We start from the raw sequence: 22,832 nt of genomic DNA on the forward strand, positions 1-22,832 counted from the left end.
AGTTGCCCTCATCAGCAACTCCCACTCTGGGTATGGTTAGCTGGCACTCCAATCAGTGTACTTTACAAGTGGCTATTAGAAGTCCTTCTGTTATCCATGGCTCAATCCATACAAAAGGCTTTGATAATTAGCTTAATAAATGTCAAGTGTGTTTCCACTGGTGCCGTGGCTTGCTAATATCTTGATGCAGACACAGGTTCTTATTTGTGAATTCAGTACTAGATTCAAGATAGGTGCGCTACTACAAACAAGCACAGTTCATTAACAAGAAGGTGACAAGACCTATAGCTTGTACTTCTGTGGACAGTACCCAAGATCTGACTGCTAAATGCGCTGCTGTTCAGCCATTAGCAGAGAAGTCTGCTTGCCTGATGCTGACCAAAAGGGTGATAGAATTTTGCCCCCAACGTTTGAGGCAGATGCTACTGCTTGCTAATATTTAATCAGATATTCCGTGTAAGGCAAACTGCATATGAGATTTGCTTTTGTATTAAGCAAGTAGTGGATCCCATTATCTGCCAAAGAGTCTGAGAGGTAAATGACCAACTAACTGGCTGTCAGTCTGAAATATAAGTAAAGACGTCTGGTACTTTTAAGTTACTCCCAAATAATATCAGTCAATCACCAATACCTATTTATCAAAGCAAGTTTATTATATTACTTATTCCAGACAGATAATGAGGCTTGTGTGTACAACTAAGAAATTCAGACAATCCAAATAAAAGGCAGGAAAATTAATATGAATTACACAAACAGCTAACTAGAAAGGAGCAGCAGCTGCATTCATTTTACATTAATACTGTGAAGTGATGTAGCACCATTTACCTCAAATATATCCTAAGTACTTTTTAAGGTAATTACTTGGGTCCTTGCTAAAAATGCAGCAATACATTAAAAAATTAGAGCAAGCCTGATGATAATCTTATGTTCAGCTAACTTCAAATATAAAACTCCAGAAAAAAATAGGAAATCTGGGAAGGCTCTGACCTTGTACAATTCTTTTAAAAAATCCTAAGGAAATAGTTACCATTTTTGAGACTGGCTTTTTTCTATTGCTTGCACTATATTCATCACTATTATCATGACTTAAATTCCAAGCTTTGGAAGGTTTAATAGGTAGTTATTTATGCACTCACATAATTTTATTTATTAAAAAATTTTTTTTACACTAAAGTTCTATTTATTGGTCTGTTCAGTCTGAACCACAAACATGGAGGAATAAGAAATTTAAGGCTACCAAATCAAAGGATTAGAATCTTTAATTATTATTTTTTAAGGATCTTTAATGATTAATTCTGCTTTTTACCATTTCTAATGATTATTCTAAGCTATTCTACTCTGATCATTCCTACGTTGAAATTTGTTGGTTTGACCCTGTTAAATGAATTGAAGTTAACATGAAGACATTTATAAATCCAATCATAAAGCTTTTTCTAAATACTGATAAAGTTTCATCTGAGATATATAAAGAAAACTCGAAAAGAGAAATTTAGTATTCCAGAGTCTTTCATTAGCCCACTTTACTAGTTAAGAGCCACAGTACATTTTCAGAAATATACCACAGAAAAATCTTAAGAAAATTCCAAAGTTTGGGATTATTCAATCCTGTAAAGCTGTGGTCCCTAACTTTTTTTTTCTTAGTGTCATGAACCATTTTGAGAACTGATGAAAGTATGAACTTCCCCTCAGACATATGCATATGAACAGAAACTTCTTATATATATTTACAAGGGATTCCCTACAGTCCATGATCTTGCAAGTTGGGAGTTCCTATTTTCAAGTGGTGGACACCGTGGAAAATAAGTTTAGCCCATTTTGACACTGTTTGTCTTCACTTCTCTGTGCCTATATAGGACAGTAAGCATTTTAATGTTACCAAATTGCTGTCTTAAGACAAAAACTCTTATTGTAAACACAGTCTTGTAAAATCCTCTTCCCCTAATTTTACAAGGTTTTAAGCCATGTATCCTGTCTCTCAAATTAGTTAAATCCCTAAGGTTTAAACTAGCAGATAATCGTTTCTTTGATATATATAATTCTTTAGAGCCAGTCACTGAAAAGTAAGATTAAAATTTAATACCGTCATGAAAATGAATGTGTTGTCTACATACAGAACAGGTTATTCGACTTTGTAAAATATATTTCTAGTTATTCTTGAAATAAAACACACCTCAGAATCAAACACACTCGCCTAGCGCCTCTGAACATAGCACACAGTCACAGATCACGCCCCCCTCTTAACTCACTTGGAACCCCATCTCCTACCATGACGACAAAATGTGCAGCTGACCCTTGCACAATGTAGGGGTGCTGAACCCCTCACCCCAGTTGAAAACACTTGTACTGCTAACTCTGTCTCAAAAACATAGGAATTGATACATGACTCACCCAAGGGCAGGAAGCTGAAACAGTTTGGATAGAATCATGACTCAAACCCTAGTTCTTTTGATTCTACATATTGTGATCTCCCCTACTTAAAGATCTGTAAGATAAAAATACAAGTACTATTTATTGAAAAAATATGTATAGGTAACATATAGGACCTCTGTAGTATATACATATAGGACCTGTGTAATTCAAATCTGTGTTGTTCAAGGATCAACTGTACTGATCTACCTACTGTTTGGGATAGAAAACACTTCATTTCTGACCAAACCCACCATCTCAAAAGCATCTCATCAATTCCCCAAACCAGTCAGCAAACAGGTTGAAGAATACTGTCTCTGAGGAGTTATTTGGCTATGTCTTTAACCCCATGTCAAATGGACACTTAAAACAAGAGATATGACTATACTATAGTACAAAGGTTAGGCCTGTTGCTTTCTTATTAAAGAGAAACTCCGCTAGTTACTCCAAAGAATTGGTTTACATAGTAGGTGAAACTTGGATCTATGTATGAAGAATTCTTAAAGCCCTTAAAGAAGTTTTTAATGTTTTGAGTCACATGACAGTTATTCAGTCCTTTCATAATCATGTATTTTTGCTCAAACAGAATATTTATGAAACAAAGCTCAAAATACCTGAATAAAGGACAAGGGTCAGCTAAAAAAACAGCTTTGCCAAGGAAGCTACCATTTGGTCATGGGATTTCATTCTCGTCTTTTCCTATGTACAAAATAAATAAGGGAACAACCATTGTTTTCTCCTTGCTATTCTTTAACTTTCACAAAGGAAAACTTAGAAGTAAACACTAGAATTTCCATTTCAGAGATGTAGGTAGGGGTCAGGAACAGGAGGGGAGAAGAAGGATACTGCTCTCTGACAATCAGAATTCAAGTCATTTCAGCTCAATGGTAAAGGGCTTGCAAGAAGAAATGAACTGTGACTCCAATGGCTAAATGGCATCCCGTGTGTCCTATAAACTATACAACTAAGGGCTTCTCCCTGCACTATTCAAACGTACCATTTTGTTTTCCCTACTAGACCCGCTAAATGGTGAGTGCAAGCTGAGGAAGGTAATATATACCAGCATTCCTGGCTGTGTAATCTATACATTTTCATTTTAATTCAAGCATAATCCATATTTAAAAAATTAGACTAAAGAGAGACAGTAAAGGTTTTAAAGTTTTCTCTTTGAAAAGATGGTATCTTACAGTACATACAAAAATACTCTGAAAATACATACGACTTCATTTACAAAACACTGAATCAACATATTACAAGAATTACATGGTTATGGATTTCAATAAATGGAGCATGCATTCATGAAACTTAAAAAATATTAAGAAAAGGACTGAAAAAAGCAGTGTAAAAAAAGACAACTCATATTTAAATAAAAATTACAAAGGTCCTGAGCCAATTAATGGTTGGTAACAATGTCATCAAAAATGCCTTTAGGTCTCAATAAAATCCACTGCTTATTTCTGCATGCCTAGTCCGTGAAGAAACTGAAGTTGTGGGGATACGTAATGGTCAGGAATTATCATGCCAAGTTAAATTGTACACGTCAAAAATACAAGCTTGCCATACTTAAAGTATCTTTATTGTTGATGCCAGATTGAGTTGCTCCTCAGTAAAAAATACCAGTCAACTAACAAGAATGGCATGAGATAGGTTATGTAATAATTTTACCGTTCATATACTGACTTTCAGTATTCTGGTTATATTTTGATTCTTAATAAAGATGCATTTCAAAGGCCTCCACAGGAGGCAAAATATAGAGAATTTGTGGTGCCCAACTCTTATGTAATCACTGGACTAATCCTCCCTGGTAACTACGCAACATTTGGACAGAAAGGCACAAAAAAATAAAATTTAAATATTTCATGTGCCAATCTGAGAAAAAATAATTTAAATCAACAGAACAGACAAAAAGTACATCTACACAAATGAGGAAAGCAGAAAAGATACCTCACATTCATTTATCTCAGGTTTCACAAAGTGGCTTCAATGCTAAAGTAAATGTGTTAACATTTGGAAAATTACAAGACTTTTTTTTTTTTTTTCTTCAATTTTTTTCAGTTCTATACAATGATTACAACATAAGACTTAAAAAAAGGCGGGGGCGGTGGATATTTCAGGACTTGTTTTATGAGTGTCCAAAGAGCCAAGAACTGGTTCCCATAACAGAGAAACAAGCATCGAAAGTTAAGGCAGTAAAACCTCCAACGCAAAGCCATAAGACTGCAGATGACAATTTGATAGCAGGTGATCCTCAGAGAAGTGTATGTAGCAATCAATGAGAGAATGCTACAGCATCTGCAGGTCAAAGTGTGAGAGTTCAAAAAAACACTTCAAGGTCGTTAGGCGGATGACTGTAACTTTCACCTTATCTTATGTGTGACAGCTCACTCTATCCTTAAGAGTGGCTGCATCTATGCCACTAAATGATTGCATATTCACTTTAGTAAGGAGGCACTGCTTTTACCGATTTAGGGTCAGCCGAATGGAATTTTTGATGACACGGATGTTATTTGCTGGAACTGGAGATGATGAATCTGGTAGTTCTTTGCTGGGCAGTCTCTGTTAGAAAGAAATAGAAACAAAGAAGGAAAAACAAATACATATTATAAAGGTCCAGTGAGTAAAACAGTAACAAAAGTCTGAATTTTTTGCCAAGAGCTCTAAGTTCCTATACACTCAAGTATGCGTTGAATACTTTCTCCCGATGTTCATAGGTACTTCTTGTTTGGGGGACTTAAAAACAGGTGAAAAGCAAAGGGACAGGGAAAGGGCAGAAGTGGGAGGGCTGTATGAATAAAAAAGAGGGCTGTGTAAAATCAGTCGACACTTCTACACTGAGAAATGCACAAAGTCCTCCTCAGAGTCAGGCAACAGTAAAGAGAAACAGGAAGACTACAGTCACTAAACACGAAATTCTCAGGGTGCAAGGTGAGAAATGAGTGTGTATACAGAGGGAAACTTGACATCGAGTTATATCCCTCAATTAGTTTCTGTACAACATTCATGGAGAATAACCCAACTTGTGAGGTAATTAAGTTTTTAGGAAAACTGACTTTGCAGTCAGGGTAGGTAACTTTAGTGATGGTACAATTCAGTAACATCTCTATGAAGGCTTTTGAAGACATTAAAGAGTATTACATAATGAAGGCAAGTCTATGAAACTGAGAAACAAAGATGGAAACCTAAAATACAAATAGTTGTGTGATGGAAACACAATATGTAAGCTTCAAGTCATTAAGAGAAGACTGCAAGAAGTAATCCTCCTTTCACGTTACCTTGGCTAAACAATTGTATTATAGGGGCATCCATTAAAAAACATGAAAAATTTCAGACATGCATAAAAGAATAGAAAGGACGATGAAGATGCCACAATGAAGACTCAGACATTATTAAAATTTTGCCGTAGTTGTTTGGGTTATACCGCTTGCCCTTTATACTTGAAATCTTTTAAAGTAAAACTCAGACATTTCATTTCACACTTTAATATCCACCTCAAATTTTTTCTTCCACTACCATACATTATATAATTATACACCTCTATTTTTTCTAACTTGCTCTTATGTTAAACTGTGTAAATTCTACAACTAATAGAAAGTATGAGGACATTTTCTATTTTGCTTTAGAACTGCCAATACATCCTGGGGAATCTGGCAGGGTGACAGTTGACTACAACAAGAAACACGAGAACCTACATTACTAGCTAAAATGTTAATCCCTTGAAAATAAATATTTAAATTAAGATTTAGGGGCTCTTTAGCTCATATTTCAAAGATACTTACTCTATACACCAGTATATTTGGTTCCTCCAAAATATTAGTAAGTATGGTCCCCAACTATCAAGCCTGATTTTCACAGTAAGCAATGGGGTACAACAAAAGACTATCAAGTGTTGGCAGGAATTACTGTGCTGAGCACTAAACTGCTTCTTTAAAAACAAAAGTTGGACATACCTTGAATAAATCATGAAATCTTGAACAACTCCCTCTTTTCTAGACTTTTGAGATACATACATTTAGGCTCATATACTCTGCTATTTCCATCCCAACTTCCAACTACACTGCTGATATGGAGGATACGGACAAAATCTTATTAATTCTTTCCTTCACCTAAGTGCTAGGCTCTTCTTAATGAGCTTTTTGTACCTGTAGATTACCTATGAACTCGTACTTGTGCATTTTATTTACAAATTAGACTGTTACCTTTTTGCGTGATGTATCAATAGTTGGAATAGGCATACATTCTCCTCCAATGGCATCCTAAAAACAGAATTACATACAAGTGAAAACGTTCCTATATGCAAATATTTATTTCTACATGATATAAGCCATAACTAAAAGTTAAGAGATAAATCTGATCTACTTTTGAATATAGTACTTTTCCTGGTACATGGCTCTTTAAGTATTTTTAAGCACACTATTAATATACTTACCACTGATTTTCTTTTTCTGTCTTCAGCAGCACGTGATTCCTTAAACGTTGATTCAAGTCGAATAAACTAAAATATAAACATTAAAATGAGGTGCTATTATTACCTATTAAATAGGTACTATGTATTTATAGGTGCTATTTATTATCTATAAAACCATATAAGTCTATATAAAATAAGAAACTGATTAGTGACCAGGCTAATGTCAAAACTTTTACAAACAGGTTTGGTGAGCAAAGATAATTTAAATCAGATTGAATTTAATTGACACCCTTAATTTCTACAGTTTGATCTACTGAGATGATAGTACTTATACCACCACCTATTGGAGGCAGAGGAGATCACCATTATTAACTCAATAAATTAATTTAGTTACCAATAATGACTTTTACGTAAGCCAAGGAGAAACTCAGACTAATCATTCAAATTTTTAGACACATTATTAGTTTGAATTCAGAATGAACAATTAGCATTATCCTATTAGGGTTTAGGTAAATATTCTTTTTAAACGGTCAAATCCTAACGGAATACTAAGGTAACTATGAAGAACTGTGAGCTTCTTTACCACTATTTTAAGTTTACTTTGAAAAAAAAAATTGACTACGGAATCACCATTGACTCTGTAATCATACCTTTTCTATGTCTTTCAACCTCTTAGAGGACCCATCTACGGATGGGGAGTGGGGTCTTTTAGGCGTAACATTCTTGGTTACATTTGACATCCCATTTAGATGTGGCTGCCCCTGGACAGGGTTGTGAGGTGTGACCCTAGGAATGACATTTCGTCCTACTACCGTAGGAATGGTACACACAGCTGGGGGTGATACAGCTTTTAATGCAGAGTCGACTTCTGAAAAGGAAAAAAGAAAGGTTTTAGTAATTAAATACAGATGTAATAGAATCATAACTAAGAAAAGTGTAGATACCTACTTGCACCAATGACAGGAATAGATAGCCCTTGAGCTGGCGGGACACTCAGTGGCTTTTCCACGATTACAGCAGCAGGCTCAGCATTATTCCTATAAAAAGTGTTACATAATCATTATTAAATTATTTAAACAGTATGTATTTAAAACCTTAACTAAATGTTTAAATTACTTCTTTCAAGTACTCCTACTTTAACATTTCACCAAAGGAAGAAAAAAAACAGTGGGGGAAGGAAGAGGACCCAGTGAGAATTAACAGCAAAAATTAAAGAGAAAACCTGGACATTTCTGTTTACTTACCTATTAATATTCCCATATATTCATAAACCTAGAACACATCCCACAGGATTCCACAAACTGTCAAGTAATTCTAAATAAGAAACTGACTAGTAACTCACAAAATTTTTTTTTTTACAGTTAAAAGATATTTAGCAAAAGTACACAAGTTTGTATTATCCTCAAATAAACTGAAGACTGAAAGGAAAATTTTGAAATGCAGACCTCTCTGTCTCCCCTGAAGGAGGAATATCAGGCTTGGAAGGCTTGTTTGCAGACACTGGGGAATTAAAAGGTGTTTCATTATCAGTGTCTCTGGAGCTGTCCAAACAATTGCTATCCAGAGATGATCTTTTGGATTGAGGTCCACTTGAACTTCGGGTGACATCAGATAGACTTTGCTGAAACAGGGGAAAAGCTTTTAGGATTTCAATAAGTAAATGAGAAAAATGGTTTCAATTCTGAAGTACATATAAAACAAAAGATATTTTGTGATTAATGAAGGTTAAGATTTTAGTCCTAGATTGAATTGCCTGTACTTTCCCAAACCTTCTCAATAGGTTTGGGTGCTGCCGAAATGCAGATTTGGGCCCAGGATCATGTGTCTGGGTTCAGACTGGAGAGGTGAGTACAAACTCACCTTCTTCTTCTTCTGAAGAATTTCTGCAGGAAGGTAGTGATGAAGTTGTTTTTTTTTAACATGAGTTGCTTCAATTTTCATTCCCTCCTTTAGCATGTTAATATTGTTTGCCTGTCTGTACACTGTAACAAAAGTCAGTATGTTAAAATGGGAAACTCCTTTCTAAAGAAAGGGTGCTATTTTGTTTTTCTAAAATACGAACCTTCAGTATCTCCACATTACTACACAAAAACACATTCTTCTTACAGCACACATACTTCCAAAACATTTTCACAACATCACAATCCTTTTCAAGTACTGACTAGTTTCCTCATGTCCAACTTGTAAGACTTTCCCATAATCTAATCTCACTAACAAAATTAATGTATGGATAAAAGTTTTCCAAAATCTTGTTTTCTGCTATTTTCCCTAAGGGCAATCTCTTCTCATTACTACCTGCCCAAATCTGAGCTAATCCTAATACCATATACACAAGATGCAATTTAAGCTCTCCTCCTCCATGAAGCTTCTTTTACTATACGAGTCATAGACTGTTAGACATGAGAAACCATCTAGAAGTACATCCTTATCATCCAGGTAGGTAAGCAAGACTCAACAGCCTTGAATGCCCTGCCAATACTGAAATACACATAGCCCCAGATTCCCACTCTGGTGCTTCTCACCCCTTGTAAGAAAGTCAGTTTTATTAACTATTATATAAATTATTTAGTGTGTGTTAATTGTGAATACTCATATGATAAGCTAAGAGAGGGGTGGGAGGTTTCTTCTGCACAGTATCTACTGTGAAATGCAAATTATATAATCTCTTGGGGCCTCAATATCTCTATCTGGAGAACATTTTATAAATCTGTAATAAACAGAGGTTCCCAACCCCTTCCTTTTGGAAAAAATGAGTCCAAATTAGAATGGAAAAATATCTATGTTTTCATTCCAGATTGCTTATAAAAGAACCCTCAAGAGTGCATGTTCAATGTGCAGACTTCTGGCTCCACTCCCAGAGCCTATGATTCAGTAGTTGTAAGGTGATGCAGAGAAACCTGCATTTTCATGATAAATATGAGTGCTAGTTCAAAAGAAAAACTCAGATGAGCTAACCAAGAATATAGTATAAATGTAGTTTCCATATTATTAAGACAAGCCCACATTTATAACAAATATATTAAGATATTCCACAGAGATGGTCTTAGAAGATAAGATTCTTTTCACTGATTCTGAAACATATTCAGCAAGCCTGTATTGACTGATACTTATTTCATGTAAAATAAAGGTCAAAAAATAAGTAATCTTTATGACTTTGGTTATAAACACTGGCTGTACACACTAAAAATCTAGAGTTTCTTTAGTCTTCTTTTTGTTTTAAAAGTTAATATATTCACATGGTACAAAACTCAAAGGGTTCATGAGTATACAGTGAAGTTGCCTCTGTCAGACACACCCAGTTAGTTCCTTGACCTAAAAGCAATTCTGCCAGTTTCTTTTATTAAAAACTATATATCCTTCCAGAGATAGTCTATGATTTTTAAGCAAAAATGCATGCATTTCTTTACTGATTTATATAAATGATACTATACCATACCTACTGGTCTGTACCTCCCTCCTCCCCCAAGAGGTCTTGTAAGTTGTTTCATCATGCCTTTACTTTTTTAAGGGCAGCGTAGAGTTTCACAATATAGATGTTTCATGTTCATTTAACCAAATGTGGAACTTTATAAAAATACAGCCAGCCAGATCCTAGACAGAGGATACTGCATTACAGCCAAGGTTGAGTGCCACAGCTCTATGATGACAAAGTCTTACCTGTATCAGTAAATGACTGTATATCGTATGTCAAGTCTATATTAACACTTTCTGCATTTTCTACTCTCCGAAAAATTATTCCAAGGAACCACATTGATACATAATTGTTGCTATAAAATAAAATTTAAGAATTTCCATTAATTTTTAATAATTTTACAGATGCTTTTTGATAATTAAAACTTGGTCTCTATGGAAGCACAAATACAAATTTCAATGGTTTGGCCAAATTCTTAAAAAAAAATGTTAAGTTATCCTGTGTTATTATAAAGCAGATTAAATGCTTTGAAAATGACTGACTATGTATTTAAGGATTGTTGAGGTCTGTGGGCTACCAACATAGTACGTACTTGGTTGGTTTTTTTTTTTGGCCTCATCATGTGGCTTGTGAGATTTTAGTTCCTTGACCAGGGACTGAACCTGGGCCCTGGGCAGTGAGAGTCAGAGTCCTAACCACTCAGCCACCACAGAATTCCCAACATGTACTTAAGTTTTAAGCATGATCACTTATGCTTAAGTACACGATTTATCATCATCCATCAGTGCCTGTTACACAGCAATAACGGCTATGTAACATGGCAATCTTATAAGTGATCTTAAATATACACGTCAGGTAACATTATTTAAGAAATAAAATATTAAAAAATAATTAACTTACTCTTTATGATGTTCCTTATTTCCTGGGAATGACTGGGGATTTACATGGGCAAGAGTAATAAATTCATTCCGTTCCAAATTTCCCACAAGTACACGTATTTTAGATTCTACTAACCCAACCCTAAAATAAAAACACAGATAAGAATTTTCAATGTTAAATGTGGAAGCTATATCCAAGTAAACCAAATAGCATATTAGCTATGATGATTTTGTTGTTCAGTTGCTAAGTCGTGTCTGACTCTGTGACTCCATGGACTGCAGCACACTTAGGCTTCCCTGTCCTTCACTATCTACCAGAGTTTGAGCAAACTCATTTCCATTGAGTCAGTATGCCATCTAACCATCTTATCCTCTGCTGTCCCCTTCTCCTCCTGCCTTCAATCTTTCCCAGCATCTGGGTCTTTTCCAATGAACTGGCTCTTTGCATCAGGTGGCCAAAGTATTGGAGTTTCAGCTTCAGTTCTTCCAGCAAATATTCAGGACTGATTTCCTTTAGGACTGACTGCTTGGATCTCCCTGCTATCCAAGGGATTCTCAAGAGTCATCTCCAGCACCACGGTTTGAAAGCATCAATTCTTTGGTGCTCAGCCTTCTTTGTGGTCAAACTCTCACATCCTGTACATGACCAGTGGAAAAACCATAGCCTTGATTATACAGGCCTTTGTCAGCAAAGTGACGGCTCTACTTTTTAATATGCTGTCTAGGTTGGTCATAGCTTTTCTTCCAAGGAGCAAGCGTCTTTTGATTTCATGGCTGAAGTTACCATCTGCAGTGATTCTGGACCCCAAGAAAATACAGTCTATCACTGTTTCCATTGTTTCCCCATCTATTTGCCATGAAATGATGAACTGGATGCCATAATCTTCATTTTTTGAATGGTGAGTTTTCAGCCAGCTTTTTTCACTCTCCTCTTTCACTTTCATCAAGAGGCTCTTTAGTTTCTCTTCGCTTTCTGCCATTAGGGTGGTATTATCTGCATATCTGAGGTTGTTGATATTTCTCATAGCAATCTTGATTCCGGCTTGTTATTCATCCAGGCAAGCACTTATGGTGTATTCTGCATATAGATTAAATAAGCAGGGTGACAATACCTTGACGTACTCTCTTTCCCAATTTTGAACCAGTCTGTTGTTCCATATCCAGTACTAACTGTTGCTTCTTGACCTGCATACAGGTTTCTCAGGAGGCAGGTAAGTTGGTCTGGTATTCCCATCTCTTTCAGAATTTTCCACAGTTTGTTGTGATCCACACAACAGTCAAAGGCTTTAGAGAGGTCAATGAAGCAGTAGTAGACATTCTTGTGGAATTCCTTTGCTTCTTCTATGATCCAAATGATTTTTGGCAATTGGATCACTGGTTCCTCTGCATTTTCTAAATCTAGCTTTACATGTTCATTAAAAAAATTCAGTCCAGTGTATTAAGAGACCCTGTTTAGAATATCATTCAAGTAAATGAAAAGTTACTTAGTGAATTCTGTTTCCTCCCCTTTCTTTTTCAAGAAGGACAGATCTGTTTAATGCACTCTTGATCTAAAATACTGCCTTTTAGGGCCGTGAAAATAGTCATGACTGGAGTATGTGTGTATATATATGTGTCTCTGTGTAGACATTATGGTTATATACTAGGTATCAGAATCATTCAAATGCCTCACAATTTTGCTTAAATCTGACTCTGAGAAGTGACAAAAAGCAAAAGTCTGTGCATATATCCTTATCTCATGTCACTTTCAATTCTGAAACATTAATTTGATGGCATTTCTTAAACATTGATACTCCATGGTCAAGTACAACAGTCACTATGATATTTAATAATTGAAAAGTAAGAAAGTGTTTTAGAAATGATAAAGCATCATATAAATATGTTATCATTACATAGTAGGCAGAGAACTTGAAATGCCTTACCACTCTAGATGATTTTCTTCTGTTGATGCACTGGCAGTCAATACTATATAATGTCTGTAAAGAATTTTCAGCAACAATCAGGGGGGAAAAAGCCATAAATCATTGTTAGAGTTTGACTTTCCATCATTACTTTTTCTTTCTTTTTTTTTTAATTGACTCAACAGAGGTGAACAGTTTATTTGATATTTAAAAAAAAATTTTTTTCATAATAAATTTTTATTAGAAGAAAATTTAATTAACAAACTTATACATTCAACATGGTCATGCCATTTTACACAAACATACAGTCACTGCTGCTAAGTCACTTTAGTTGTGTCCAACTCTGTGCGACCCCACAGACGGCAGCCCACCAGGCTCCCCCATCCCTGGGATTCTCCAGGCAAGAACACCGGAGTGGGTTGCCATTTCCTTCTCCTCATCATTACTTTTTCTTTCTCCCTCCCAATGAACAAAAAAGCTAACACAGGCACACATTTATGAAAATTAAAACACGCTGATTTTCACAAAATTATTTCTAGACCCTCTAATTAAAAACCATTCACTAAAACCAAACCCCACAAATACTGGGTTGATACTACTAGAGTATAGACTTTTCTTATCACCTAGGGTTTCTGCTAACCTATTGTCTACCTCACTTGAACTATTCAAGTGACAACTGTCACCTATTATGTATTAACTTTGTAAGTTTAATATTCTTCCTTACACACACACACACACACACAAAATGCAAAATTTCAAATACCTATACTTTTGGAAAAAATTTGGTGGCTCAAGTAGTTTGGACCAATCTGACTTCCCCTGAAGAATTTCATCTGTGACTGCAAGACCTAAATACAGAAAGAAACACAGATTCTGAAAATTCAGCATCACTCAGCATCATAGCTCCTGTATTACCCTTCCCTCAAAGCTCTAACCCCACCAAATCCCTAAGTTAAAAAAAAAAAAAGTATAAATTTATTATGTTCTTTCTTAGAACACAAAAGTCAATTTCAACCAGACTGGAGTGGCTCCATTTTTGGCCTTTTAATATTATCACATACTTTGCAAAACCAATTACTGAAAAAACACATTTGAAAGAATTTTTAGAAATAATAGGCATAACTGCAATAGAATAAAATTGTTGTCAACCAAAACTTGTGGGAATATGTATAGGGCAACAGGGCTAACAGGTTTACCTTGTTTAAATTCTTCTACCATTACTGTTCGAGTTGATGTGGACACATTATACGTAGAATTCTGTTGTGGGTAGGCAGGGGTGATTATGGGCATGAGATGATACCTATCTGATGGATTTACCTGTGAAATTAGAAGCAGAATAATTGATCTATTCTCCTATTTCAGTTGTCCTCACTTCATTTCCCCAAAAGTCTGAAGAATATGAAATATATTTTAATGCTACATTTCCTCAATTCTAAGAAGAACATTTCCCCTCCCCAACTACATTTATTTCTGAAGTCAGATGTGTATGATAGTCAAACTTAAATTGATGGTACACTTTATAAACAAAGGTCTTTTAGAACCAAGGAAATATAATAGTAAGTGCAAAGAGGATTATCTGGTCCAATGGTCCCTTATCCTCTTTCCACACCTTCCCCTTGGTTACCCAGGAATGAGTACTCTAAAAAGCAAATTAAAATGCAAGGTGAGAGTTCTGCTATCGTGGGACCACGAAAATCTGCTTTAAACTGTACTGCAAAGTACATGTTTTATATATGTCAGTATTTTATTATTAGTAACTAATTACTTGTAAGACAGCTTTAAACAACAGATTATGATATCCTGGTTGATACAACCACTCATCAAGTCTTATACGGGTGATTTTTAATGCCATAACATTTGGATCAGCATTGGAGACACAAATTATCTGCACCAAAAAACACAGTAGAGGGAGGGAAAGGACTATAGTTAAATAGAAGGAAGATGAACTGGAACAGCTTTACTCTTCAAGTTCTAACTTTCACTTTACAGAAGTGTCCTTTTCCTAGAAAGCTTTAATAAGTTACATACCCGAGGATCCCAAACTGGCAAATTCAAATTGCTTTCTTCTGGTTGCTTCAGCAGCACAGGATTTGGCCATTCCCTAACATGAAATAGGAAAATAAACTCATGTAAGACCTCATTTCAGGAACTACATGAAATGTTAAAAACTGCTTATTTTAAAGCAGTGATCTCTGAAAGGGCCAAATACTGCTTTGCCCATTAACTTTAACTAATTTAAATCTGAAATTTTTCTTTCCTTCTTATTTGCTTTCATGGACTTAACTCTGATAATTTAGTAACAGCAACAGCTAACATTCACTGAGAATACTCCTAATAAATACATGGAACAGCTATGGTTATTATCTCTATTTTACAGATGAGGAGATTTTAACCTATATAGAGCTAGTAATTAGCAGAGCAAAGACCACTCTCACTAGCTAAAGGCCCACATTTACAGACCCCCTAGAAGAAAGCACCATCTGGTATCCCATCATTTCCTCAAATTTGATGTTTAAAATTTAACTTTTAAAAACAAATGTAAGACAACAGAAAAAGTATACGCATAACTCTTAATTTCCAAATAAGTATACACATAGGCAGAAGTTAGTAAGCTGAGAAAATATGTACATGACTACTTACCATTTGGAAAAAACTAAGAAGAACTTATGAACTAAAGTAGAAGCTGCTGCATTTGGATATAATTGGCAAGTTCTTGCAACCAGCATTGCCCAAGAGACACCACCAAGGAATCCCAGCATGTTGGAATAAATACCACGTCCTAGAAAATTAATATAGTTGTTAATTATTGTTAGGACCTACTATCCATGACATTCACGTATAAAGAACAGCTTAAAGTTTAACTGCTCTCCTAAGATTTGCTTGGAACTCTCTTCCATCATAGAAACATTAAAATCAACAAGCAGACCTTCATGACAGGATCATTCTTGTTAGTAACCCTAAGTCACTCATCTTATCTCCTACTTTGCCCTTCAATACAGAGTGCTGTAAGGTAAAAACAAAATGTTAAAACTATCACTGTAGGTGATACAGTAGGAATTTACTGCACACCTATTATATACTAGACTGCTGACGATGGCGATAAAGATGATTAAGATGGTTCTGCCTACGGAGAACTTGAAGATGAGTAAGGATCTTACTCTTCAAGTTCTAACTCATTCTAACTCTCTGGCTGAAACCTAAGATGTAGAGTCAGGGGCTTTTAGTTTTCACCTATGGAAGAAAAAAAGAGTCACATCTGAAAAAGAAAGAGCCCCTCCAAAACTTACTGTACCTCAATCCCCCACAGTAGTTTCCTATGTCTGTCTACCATGAACAACTGAAAATTGTAATTTTATAACTCAAGGTAAAATTAAAGACTTTGGATACGTACGTTTTGCCCATAGTTTAACTGCTCTTAGGGTGAGTCTGAAAGTTTCTTTATTTGGCACTAAATGCAAAATTTCATCAGTAACTCTACATCCTGAAAAACACAAAGCATTCATTTTTCATTATGCAACAAATTCCAGTTAATTCAAACAGCCTTTTAACTTCAACTCTCAAATGCTAAAAATATCAAAGGTAATAAAATATGAAGTTTAATTTCTCCATGTAAATTTAGGCCTTATATAACAGAAATCACTTTGCTTATAAAGAATTAAACAGCACATAGGTAATGCAATCTAATATTAAAATAAGAGATGAATCTGAAATTATTTTTCTCCACATCTGGCTTTACTGTTAGTCAAATGCCTCTAAGTTAGAAAACTATTATTGCTTTAATGCAAACCTTATCCACAAATACTGTAGTCTATTGCTGCTCTGGAAATATAGCAAAACACAATGATTAAGTTAAAGAAGATACTATAAACCAGTAGTTCTCAAGGTGTGGTCAGTGGACTCTGGGGACTCTATTAGGTCAAATCTATTTTTGTAATATTAATGTGTTCTTTGACTGTTTCACCATGTTAAATTTGCACTCATGGTGCGAAACCAGTGTTGGATAAAACTTCTGGGATCTAAGCAGTGAATCAAAGCTGTGCCAACAAAGTGTACTAGTAGACAATATTATCTTCACCACAAGTTTGCAGTTAGAAAACAGGAGAGGAATTTGTGTGATGTCTGAACGTGTTCAAGGTAAGCTAACTATGTTCTTTTTTTCAGGGAACATCAGTTTTAGTAGAAGAATGATTGACACACAACCGTGGTTATTCATTTTTGGGTATTTAGCAGACATTTCATAAAAAAATGAACAAAATGAGCCCCTCACTTTTAGAAAACCAAATGATGAAATTTATTGAAATAAAACTCGAGCTTTCAAGTAAAAATCAGAATTTTGGACAACTAGTATTTGCTACTATGAGCTTGACAGCTTTCCAAGACCTAGGCTTTTCTGATGAGACTGGTGGTGATAGTGATGAATGTGATTTTTTAAAAATTATTTTATAGTAGTTAGTATTTAGAATATATAAATAACTTTGTGAGCCAGTATTTTCCACATACCTAAGGCATGATAAGACAGAATCATGCACAGGTAAAAGATCCATTCAAAGAATCAGACACACCAATATATTTTAATGTAACAAGCAGACCTTTTGTAACAGTGTACAAAAGTTAACTGATAACAGTTTCAGGTTCTATATTCTAATCAACACGTAAAAAAGATCACTTTTAATTCAGCAGAAAAGGGAACAAATTACTGATGTATGCTACAAACATGGATAAACCTCAAAAACATTACGCAAAGTGAAAGAAGCCAGACACAAAAGACCATGTATTATATGATCCCATTCATATGAAATATCCAGAAAAGGTAAATCTATAGAGATAGAAGTGGTTGTCGGCAACTGGAGGTTGAAAAGGGGAATAACTGCAAATGGGTATGAGGGATCATTTGAGAATGATAAAAATGTTCTAAAATTCTACTGTAGTGTACAACTGTGAATATACTGACTACTAAATTATATACCTAAAAAAGATGGATTTTATAGTATGTAATTATACCTGAAAAAAACCGTTAAAAAGAAAAAAAAACTGTCACTGCTCAAGTTTTGGTGTAGTATTAAATATCCACAATTATGTGAAAGGGTATTAAAATACTCCCTTTTCCAATTACATATCTTTAAGAAGTCAGAATTTCTCCCCATGCTTCAATCAAAGTAAAATTTTATGATACTGACAGTAAAAGCAGATATGAGAAATTAGTCACAAAAATGCGAAAAAACCTGCCACTCACACACAAAAATATACCTATATTCACTTATAAATGGATTTATTATAGCTATTTTTAAATGGATTAAGTAAATACCTTAAAAATTTCTCAGTTTTTATTTCTAACATGATATATTGATAAATATAATTCACGTAAATGGAAGATCTTGGGGAGGGGTCCTCAAAAAATGTTTAGAGTGTAAAGGGGTCCTGACACGAATAAGCCTGAGAACCACTGCTATAAATATTTCAAATCTATGTTTTATGATGGTTAAATGTGATCAGATTACTTGTATAAAGAAAATTACATCATTTTAAACTAAGGCTAATTCTTATAATAGTTTTGCAAAAAGATCTCTATTTGTCCAACTATTTTCAAGCAGGTTTCTGAAATTTCTTTTTAGAAGCTTACCATTTAGGCTGCGAATACACCTTATATCAAGGCTTCTTAGTCGAGAGTCATCTCTTAGATCTAAATTTTCTGATATGGTCTGTATTGCCAATCTTGCAAAGACTAAATCGATCTTTGGAAAAATGAAAAGAGAAATATTACTTTTTCTCCTAGTCCATTCTCTCTGTCTTTCCCATCTCAAAAATGTTCCAAAGGCCTATGCAGGCAACACCACATTGGAAAATCACTGCAAAGTTTTGGGAGAACAGTTTTCAAATGAAGGGAAAGCATTTTAATTTTGCCAAGCATTAAAAAAAAAAAAAATCAAAACCATATGAGTGAAATTTCTAGATAAAGATGGCAGATTCAACACATTTACATTCATTCCCTCTTGAAAGCTCACTAAAATACTGGCAAGATTTTGTTTTGTGGTGTTCTAGTGTTATTGTTTTTAAAGGCATAACCTACTAGGTCAAAGAACACAGTAGGAGACAACAGTAAAAACTATGAAAGCTGGAAAACAAATGTTTTTGGACAAATGTAACAGACTGAGCAGATCTAAGAAAGCAGAGATAAAATGTATCTAGGAAATAAGGACAAGAAACTGTAAATAAACTCATAAATAAAAAGGAACACTTAGAGAATAAAAAAGTATTCATAGAAAATAAAGTATGATGGCAGAAATGAAAAACAAGAGAAAAGTTTAAAAGATGAGACAAGCCCAAAAAGGAGAACAAAATATGAAGACACAGTTATAAGTAGGAAGGAAGAAGTTTAAAAAAAAAAAAAGGCAGTCCTGGGGGTGCAAAAATGTTAGGAGTTCCAGGAGGAAAGAAAACAAAGGCAGGAAACACAACAGAATTCAATACAATTTCCAAGAGCTGAAGGACAGGTATTTCCAAATCAAAGGAACTAAGTGCCTTAGCACATTTGTTTGAAAAGATACATGGCAAAACAGAGTGTATTACCATGAATTTTACAATGATGAAGACCAGGTGGGAAAAAGAAAACCACACAGTGGCCAAAAAGACAGAACAGGTCACATACAAAAAATGAGGAATCAAATTGGTTTCACATTACTCAACAGAGTATGGGAACTAGATGACAATGAAGCAAACAAGGCCTTCAAAATCCTAAGAAAAATTATTTCCCACCTAGAACTCTATACTTAGCCAACATATCAATTTGGTGTGAGAACAGAATAAAGACATTTTTAAACATGCAAGATCTCAAAAATATGTGCTCTTTTTAGGGAAGCTGGTGGATGAGTGCCTCTAAAATGAGAGCAAGTCAAGAGAAAAGAAAACTAGAGAAGCAAAAGGAAATCCCAGGATCAGTGAAGAGACAAGTCAGAATGACAGCTGTGTATCACTAATGGAGACCAATCAGAGTAGATCTGAATAGATGAGAAGAATCAGTGAGATATTTTTCCAAGATATTAATGACAGAACACCTGAGAAATCCAAATCTATTTAATGGAGATTTAGACAACCAGGAGAGACTAGTTTGAATTAGTAAAAGTATAAAAATCAAGGAAACAAAACACAAAACATTAACTTCCGAGAAAACAAAAGTCACATAGCAAAGAATAGTACATTTTGTGCTTAGTTTTGAACTGTTATTTATAAGATGGTAATAACAAAAACAATGAATACTGCTCTAACTGAAACTATAATAATATAATTATTTTAGGAGATTGTGGGAACAAGACGGATGTGTATAAAAATAATGGGGGCAGGGATGGAGGTTGGTTCATCTTCCATGGTAAGGAAGGATTCACCATGACTAGACTATTTGATTCCTTAAAATATGGGCCTATGTAAATCTGATTTTTAAAAAATACAAAACAGTACCAAAAAAACACCCCATACAGGTTAAATAGTTTAACTGTAAAGTCAGAAAAATAGGTAACACTTACTTCAATTCCATCAAATTCAAATTTTATAACAGGCACAAAGGCATCTTCTACAGCCTGCAAAAGAAGAAAACAATTATAACAAATAAGGTGTAATCTTTTCTCTGTCCTTCCCAAATGCCAATAATGTGAATACTTTTTCTCCCAATTTCTAACTCAGTAGAAAATGTGAAAATTTTCTTGGTTTCTCATTCTAGGTAAGCAAGTACTTCCACACTGTGACTGTGTTATCCAACATATGCAAGATATCCATCAGAGTAGTTATCTAAGTTATTATCCTTCTAAAAATACTCATCAGAAACTGGCAGGGAAAAATGCTATCATTTGGGTATTTACTATTTGTTGGAACTTAAATTGAAAACTGATTATTTACCAAGAGCACTAGTGTAAAAAAGTATCAGATCTCATCACTAATTTAGCAAAAAAATCTATAGTTTGGATTTAGTAGGAATGTTTCTCTAAGCCCTCCTAATCCCTCCACCTAATGAATTCTTAACCTCCTCCTCCATTCCCAGAAACCCAAATAACAAGATCCTCTGAGCTTCACCTTATCCAAGCACTTGAAATTACATTAAAACCGTTTGCTGGACTTCGTGGTTCAGTGGTTAAGAATCTGCCTGTCAATGCAGGGGACACACATTCGACCCCTGGTGGGAGAAGATTCCACATGCTTTGGAGCAACAAAGCCTGTGCCCTACAACTACTGGGCCCAGGTGCCTAGAGCCTGTGCTCTGCAACAAGATAAGCCACTGCAGTGAGAAGCCGAGGGCTGCAATGAGAAGTAGCCTCTCAACTCGCCACAACTGAGAAAGCCCATGAGCAGCAATGAAAACCCAGCACAGCAAAAATAAAAAATAACTAACTAAATAAAGTGTTTAGTTCCCCCAATCCCTCCATCCCATAAACTATGTTTTGTTCACTCTTGTATTTGTGGGACTAAGGCCATATTGGATGAATCACTGGTGCTGAGATTTTATTTGCTGAATGAATAGCTAGATATACACATAAAGAGTTACTAATAGAACCTTACACATAATAGGAGCCACAATTTTATAGGCAACAACCATTTACCAGATATTACAGTAACTGATTTATGTAAATTATCTCATCAATCCTCCAAAAAACTTTATAAGAAAGTTATCACTAGCTTGTCATTTTATAGCTAAGGAAACTGAGACTCAGAGAGAATAGGTAACTTGACCAAAATCCACTATTTAATATGTGGTAGATTTTAGACTCAATCAAGATCTGTATAACTAAAAAGCTCATGTTTTCATATATAATGGAATATTACTCAATCTTAAAAAGGAACAAATCTGAGACAGCTGAACTAAGGTGGATGAACCTAGAGCCTGTTATACAGAGTGAAGTCAGAAAAACACAAACAAATATCCTATGTTAACTCAAATATGGAACCTAGAAAAATGGCACTGGTGAACCTATTTGCAGGGCAGACACAGAGTGGGGAAGAGGTGGGGGACAAACTGGGAGAGTAACACTGACATATATACGCTACCACGAGTAGAACAGAGAGCTGGTGGGAAGCTGCTCTGTAACAAAGGGAGTTCAGTCTGGTGCTCTGTGACAACCCAGAGGAATGGGATGGGGATGGGGAGGGAGCGAGGCTGAAGAGGGAGAGGATACATATCTATACTTACGGCAGATTCACGTTGTTGTATGACAGAGATCAATACAACATTTTAAGCAATTATCCTCCAATTTTAAAAAAAAAGCTCATGTTTTAACTCACCATCCATTATTTTAAGATATAGCAACTTTTAAAATATATCAGTCATCACAAGCCCTAGCTTTTGCTGTTATTTGTTAACAAATTCAAAATATTAAATAACAGTATACTTACTCTTAAGTTTCTAATGCCATCTTGATGTTTCAACTTTTCAAAAAAAGACTGAAAAAAATCAGATCTCTCCACATGTCTTGGGGCTACACAAAGTGCATCAATGTCAGCTCCTGCAAATCAAAGTGTTATTAGGAACAGTATATTGAGTATGTATTACATTTTTATAAACAAAAACATAATGTACAGAAGAAACTATGTAAGATGAGTATAGGAAAATGTTAACACTGATTAACTCTGAGTGATGAGATAATGGGAATCCCCCCCCATTTTCTAATTATAAACAATAAATAAGTTTGTTTTTCAAAGTTCTTACCAGTAAAACACAGAAAAGGAATTACCTTTGGTGTGTACTCCAAGTCTATAGGAGCCAAAAGTAAAAATCTTTCCACCAACAGTAGCCACAACAGAAGGTGGAAGATTCTAAAATAAAATAAAAAAATATAAAAGGCATTCAA

At 35.0% G+C, this 22,832-nt stretch overlaps 1 protein-coding gene across 3 annotated transcripts in view; it reads right to left on the reverse strand.

The window, feature by feature from the left end:
* Positions 1-628: 628 nt before the first annotated feature.
* The window catches only part of PAPOLG (poly(A) polymerase gamma), a 33,979-nt gene continuing 11,775 nt past the window's right edge, over positions 629-22,832 (reverse strand). For 2 of the 3 annotated variants that reach the window (XM_070379529.1, XM_070379528.1), the window contains exons 4-23: positions 22,716-22,797; positions 22,378-22,487; positions 20,520-20,573; positions 18,623-18,734; positions 16,394-16,483; positions 15,643-15,781; positions 15,031-15,103; positions 14,199-14,319; positions 13,766-13,850; positions 13,024-13,077; positions 11,124-11,243; positions 10,469-10,578; positions 8,672-8,793; positions 8,257-8,432; positions 7,760-7,848; positions 7,462-7,679; positions 6,833-6,898; positions 6,603-6,659; positions 4,868-4,962; positions 629-4,698 (exon numbers count right to left, since the gene is read on the reverse strand). In XM_070379529.1, coding sequence (XP_070235630.1) covers positions 4,464-4,698; positions 4,868-4,962; positions 6,603-6,659; positions 6,833-6,898; positions 7,462-7,679; positions 7,760-7,848; positions 8,257-8,432; positions 8,672-8,793; positions 10,469-10,578; positions 11,124-11,243; positions 13,024-13,077; positions 13,766-13,850; positions 14,199-14,319; positions 15,031-15,103; positions 15,643-15,781; positions 16,394-16,483; positions 18,623-18,734; positions 20,520-20,573; positions 22,378-22,487; positions 22,716-22,797 — 2,208 coding nt within the window. In that variant the 3' untranslated portion in view covers positions 629-4,463. Of the gene's footprint in view, positions 4,963-6,602; positions 6,660-6,832; positions 6,899-7,461; positions 7,680-7,759; positions 7,849-8,256; positions 8,433-8,671; positions 8,794-10,468; positions 10,579-11,123; positions 11,244-13,023; positions 13,078-13,765; positions 13,851-14,198; positions 14,320-15,030; positions 15,104-15,642; positions 15,782-16,393; positions 16,484-18,622; positions 18,735-20,519; positions 20,574-22,377; positions 22,488-22,715; positions 22,798-22,832 lie in introns of all 3 variants that reach the window. The other variant, XM_005889033.3, reaches the window with a different exon arrangement.

The sequence above is a fragment of the Bos mutus genome, chromosome 11 (genome assembly GCF_027580195.1).
Source record: "Bos mutus isolate GX-2022 chromosome 11, NWIPB_WYAK_1.1, whole genome shotgun sequence".
NCBI lineage: Eukaryota > Metazoa > Chordata > Mammalia > Artiodactyla > Bovidae > Bos > Bos mutus.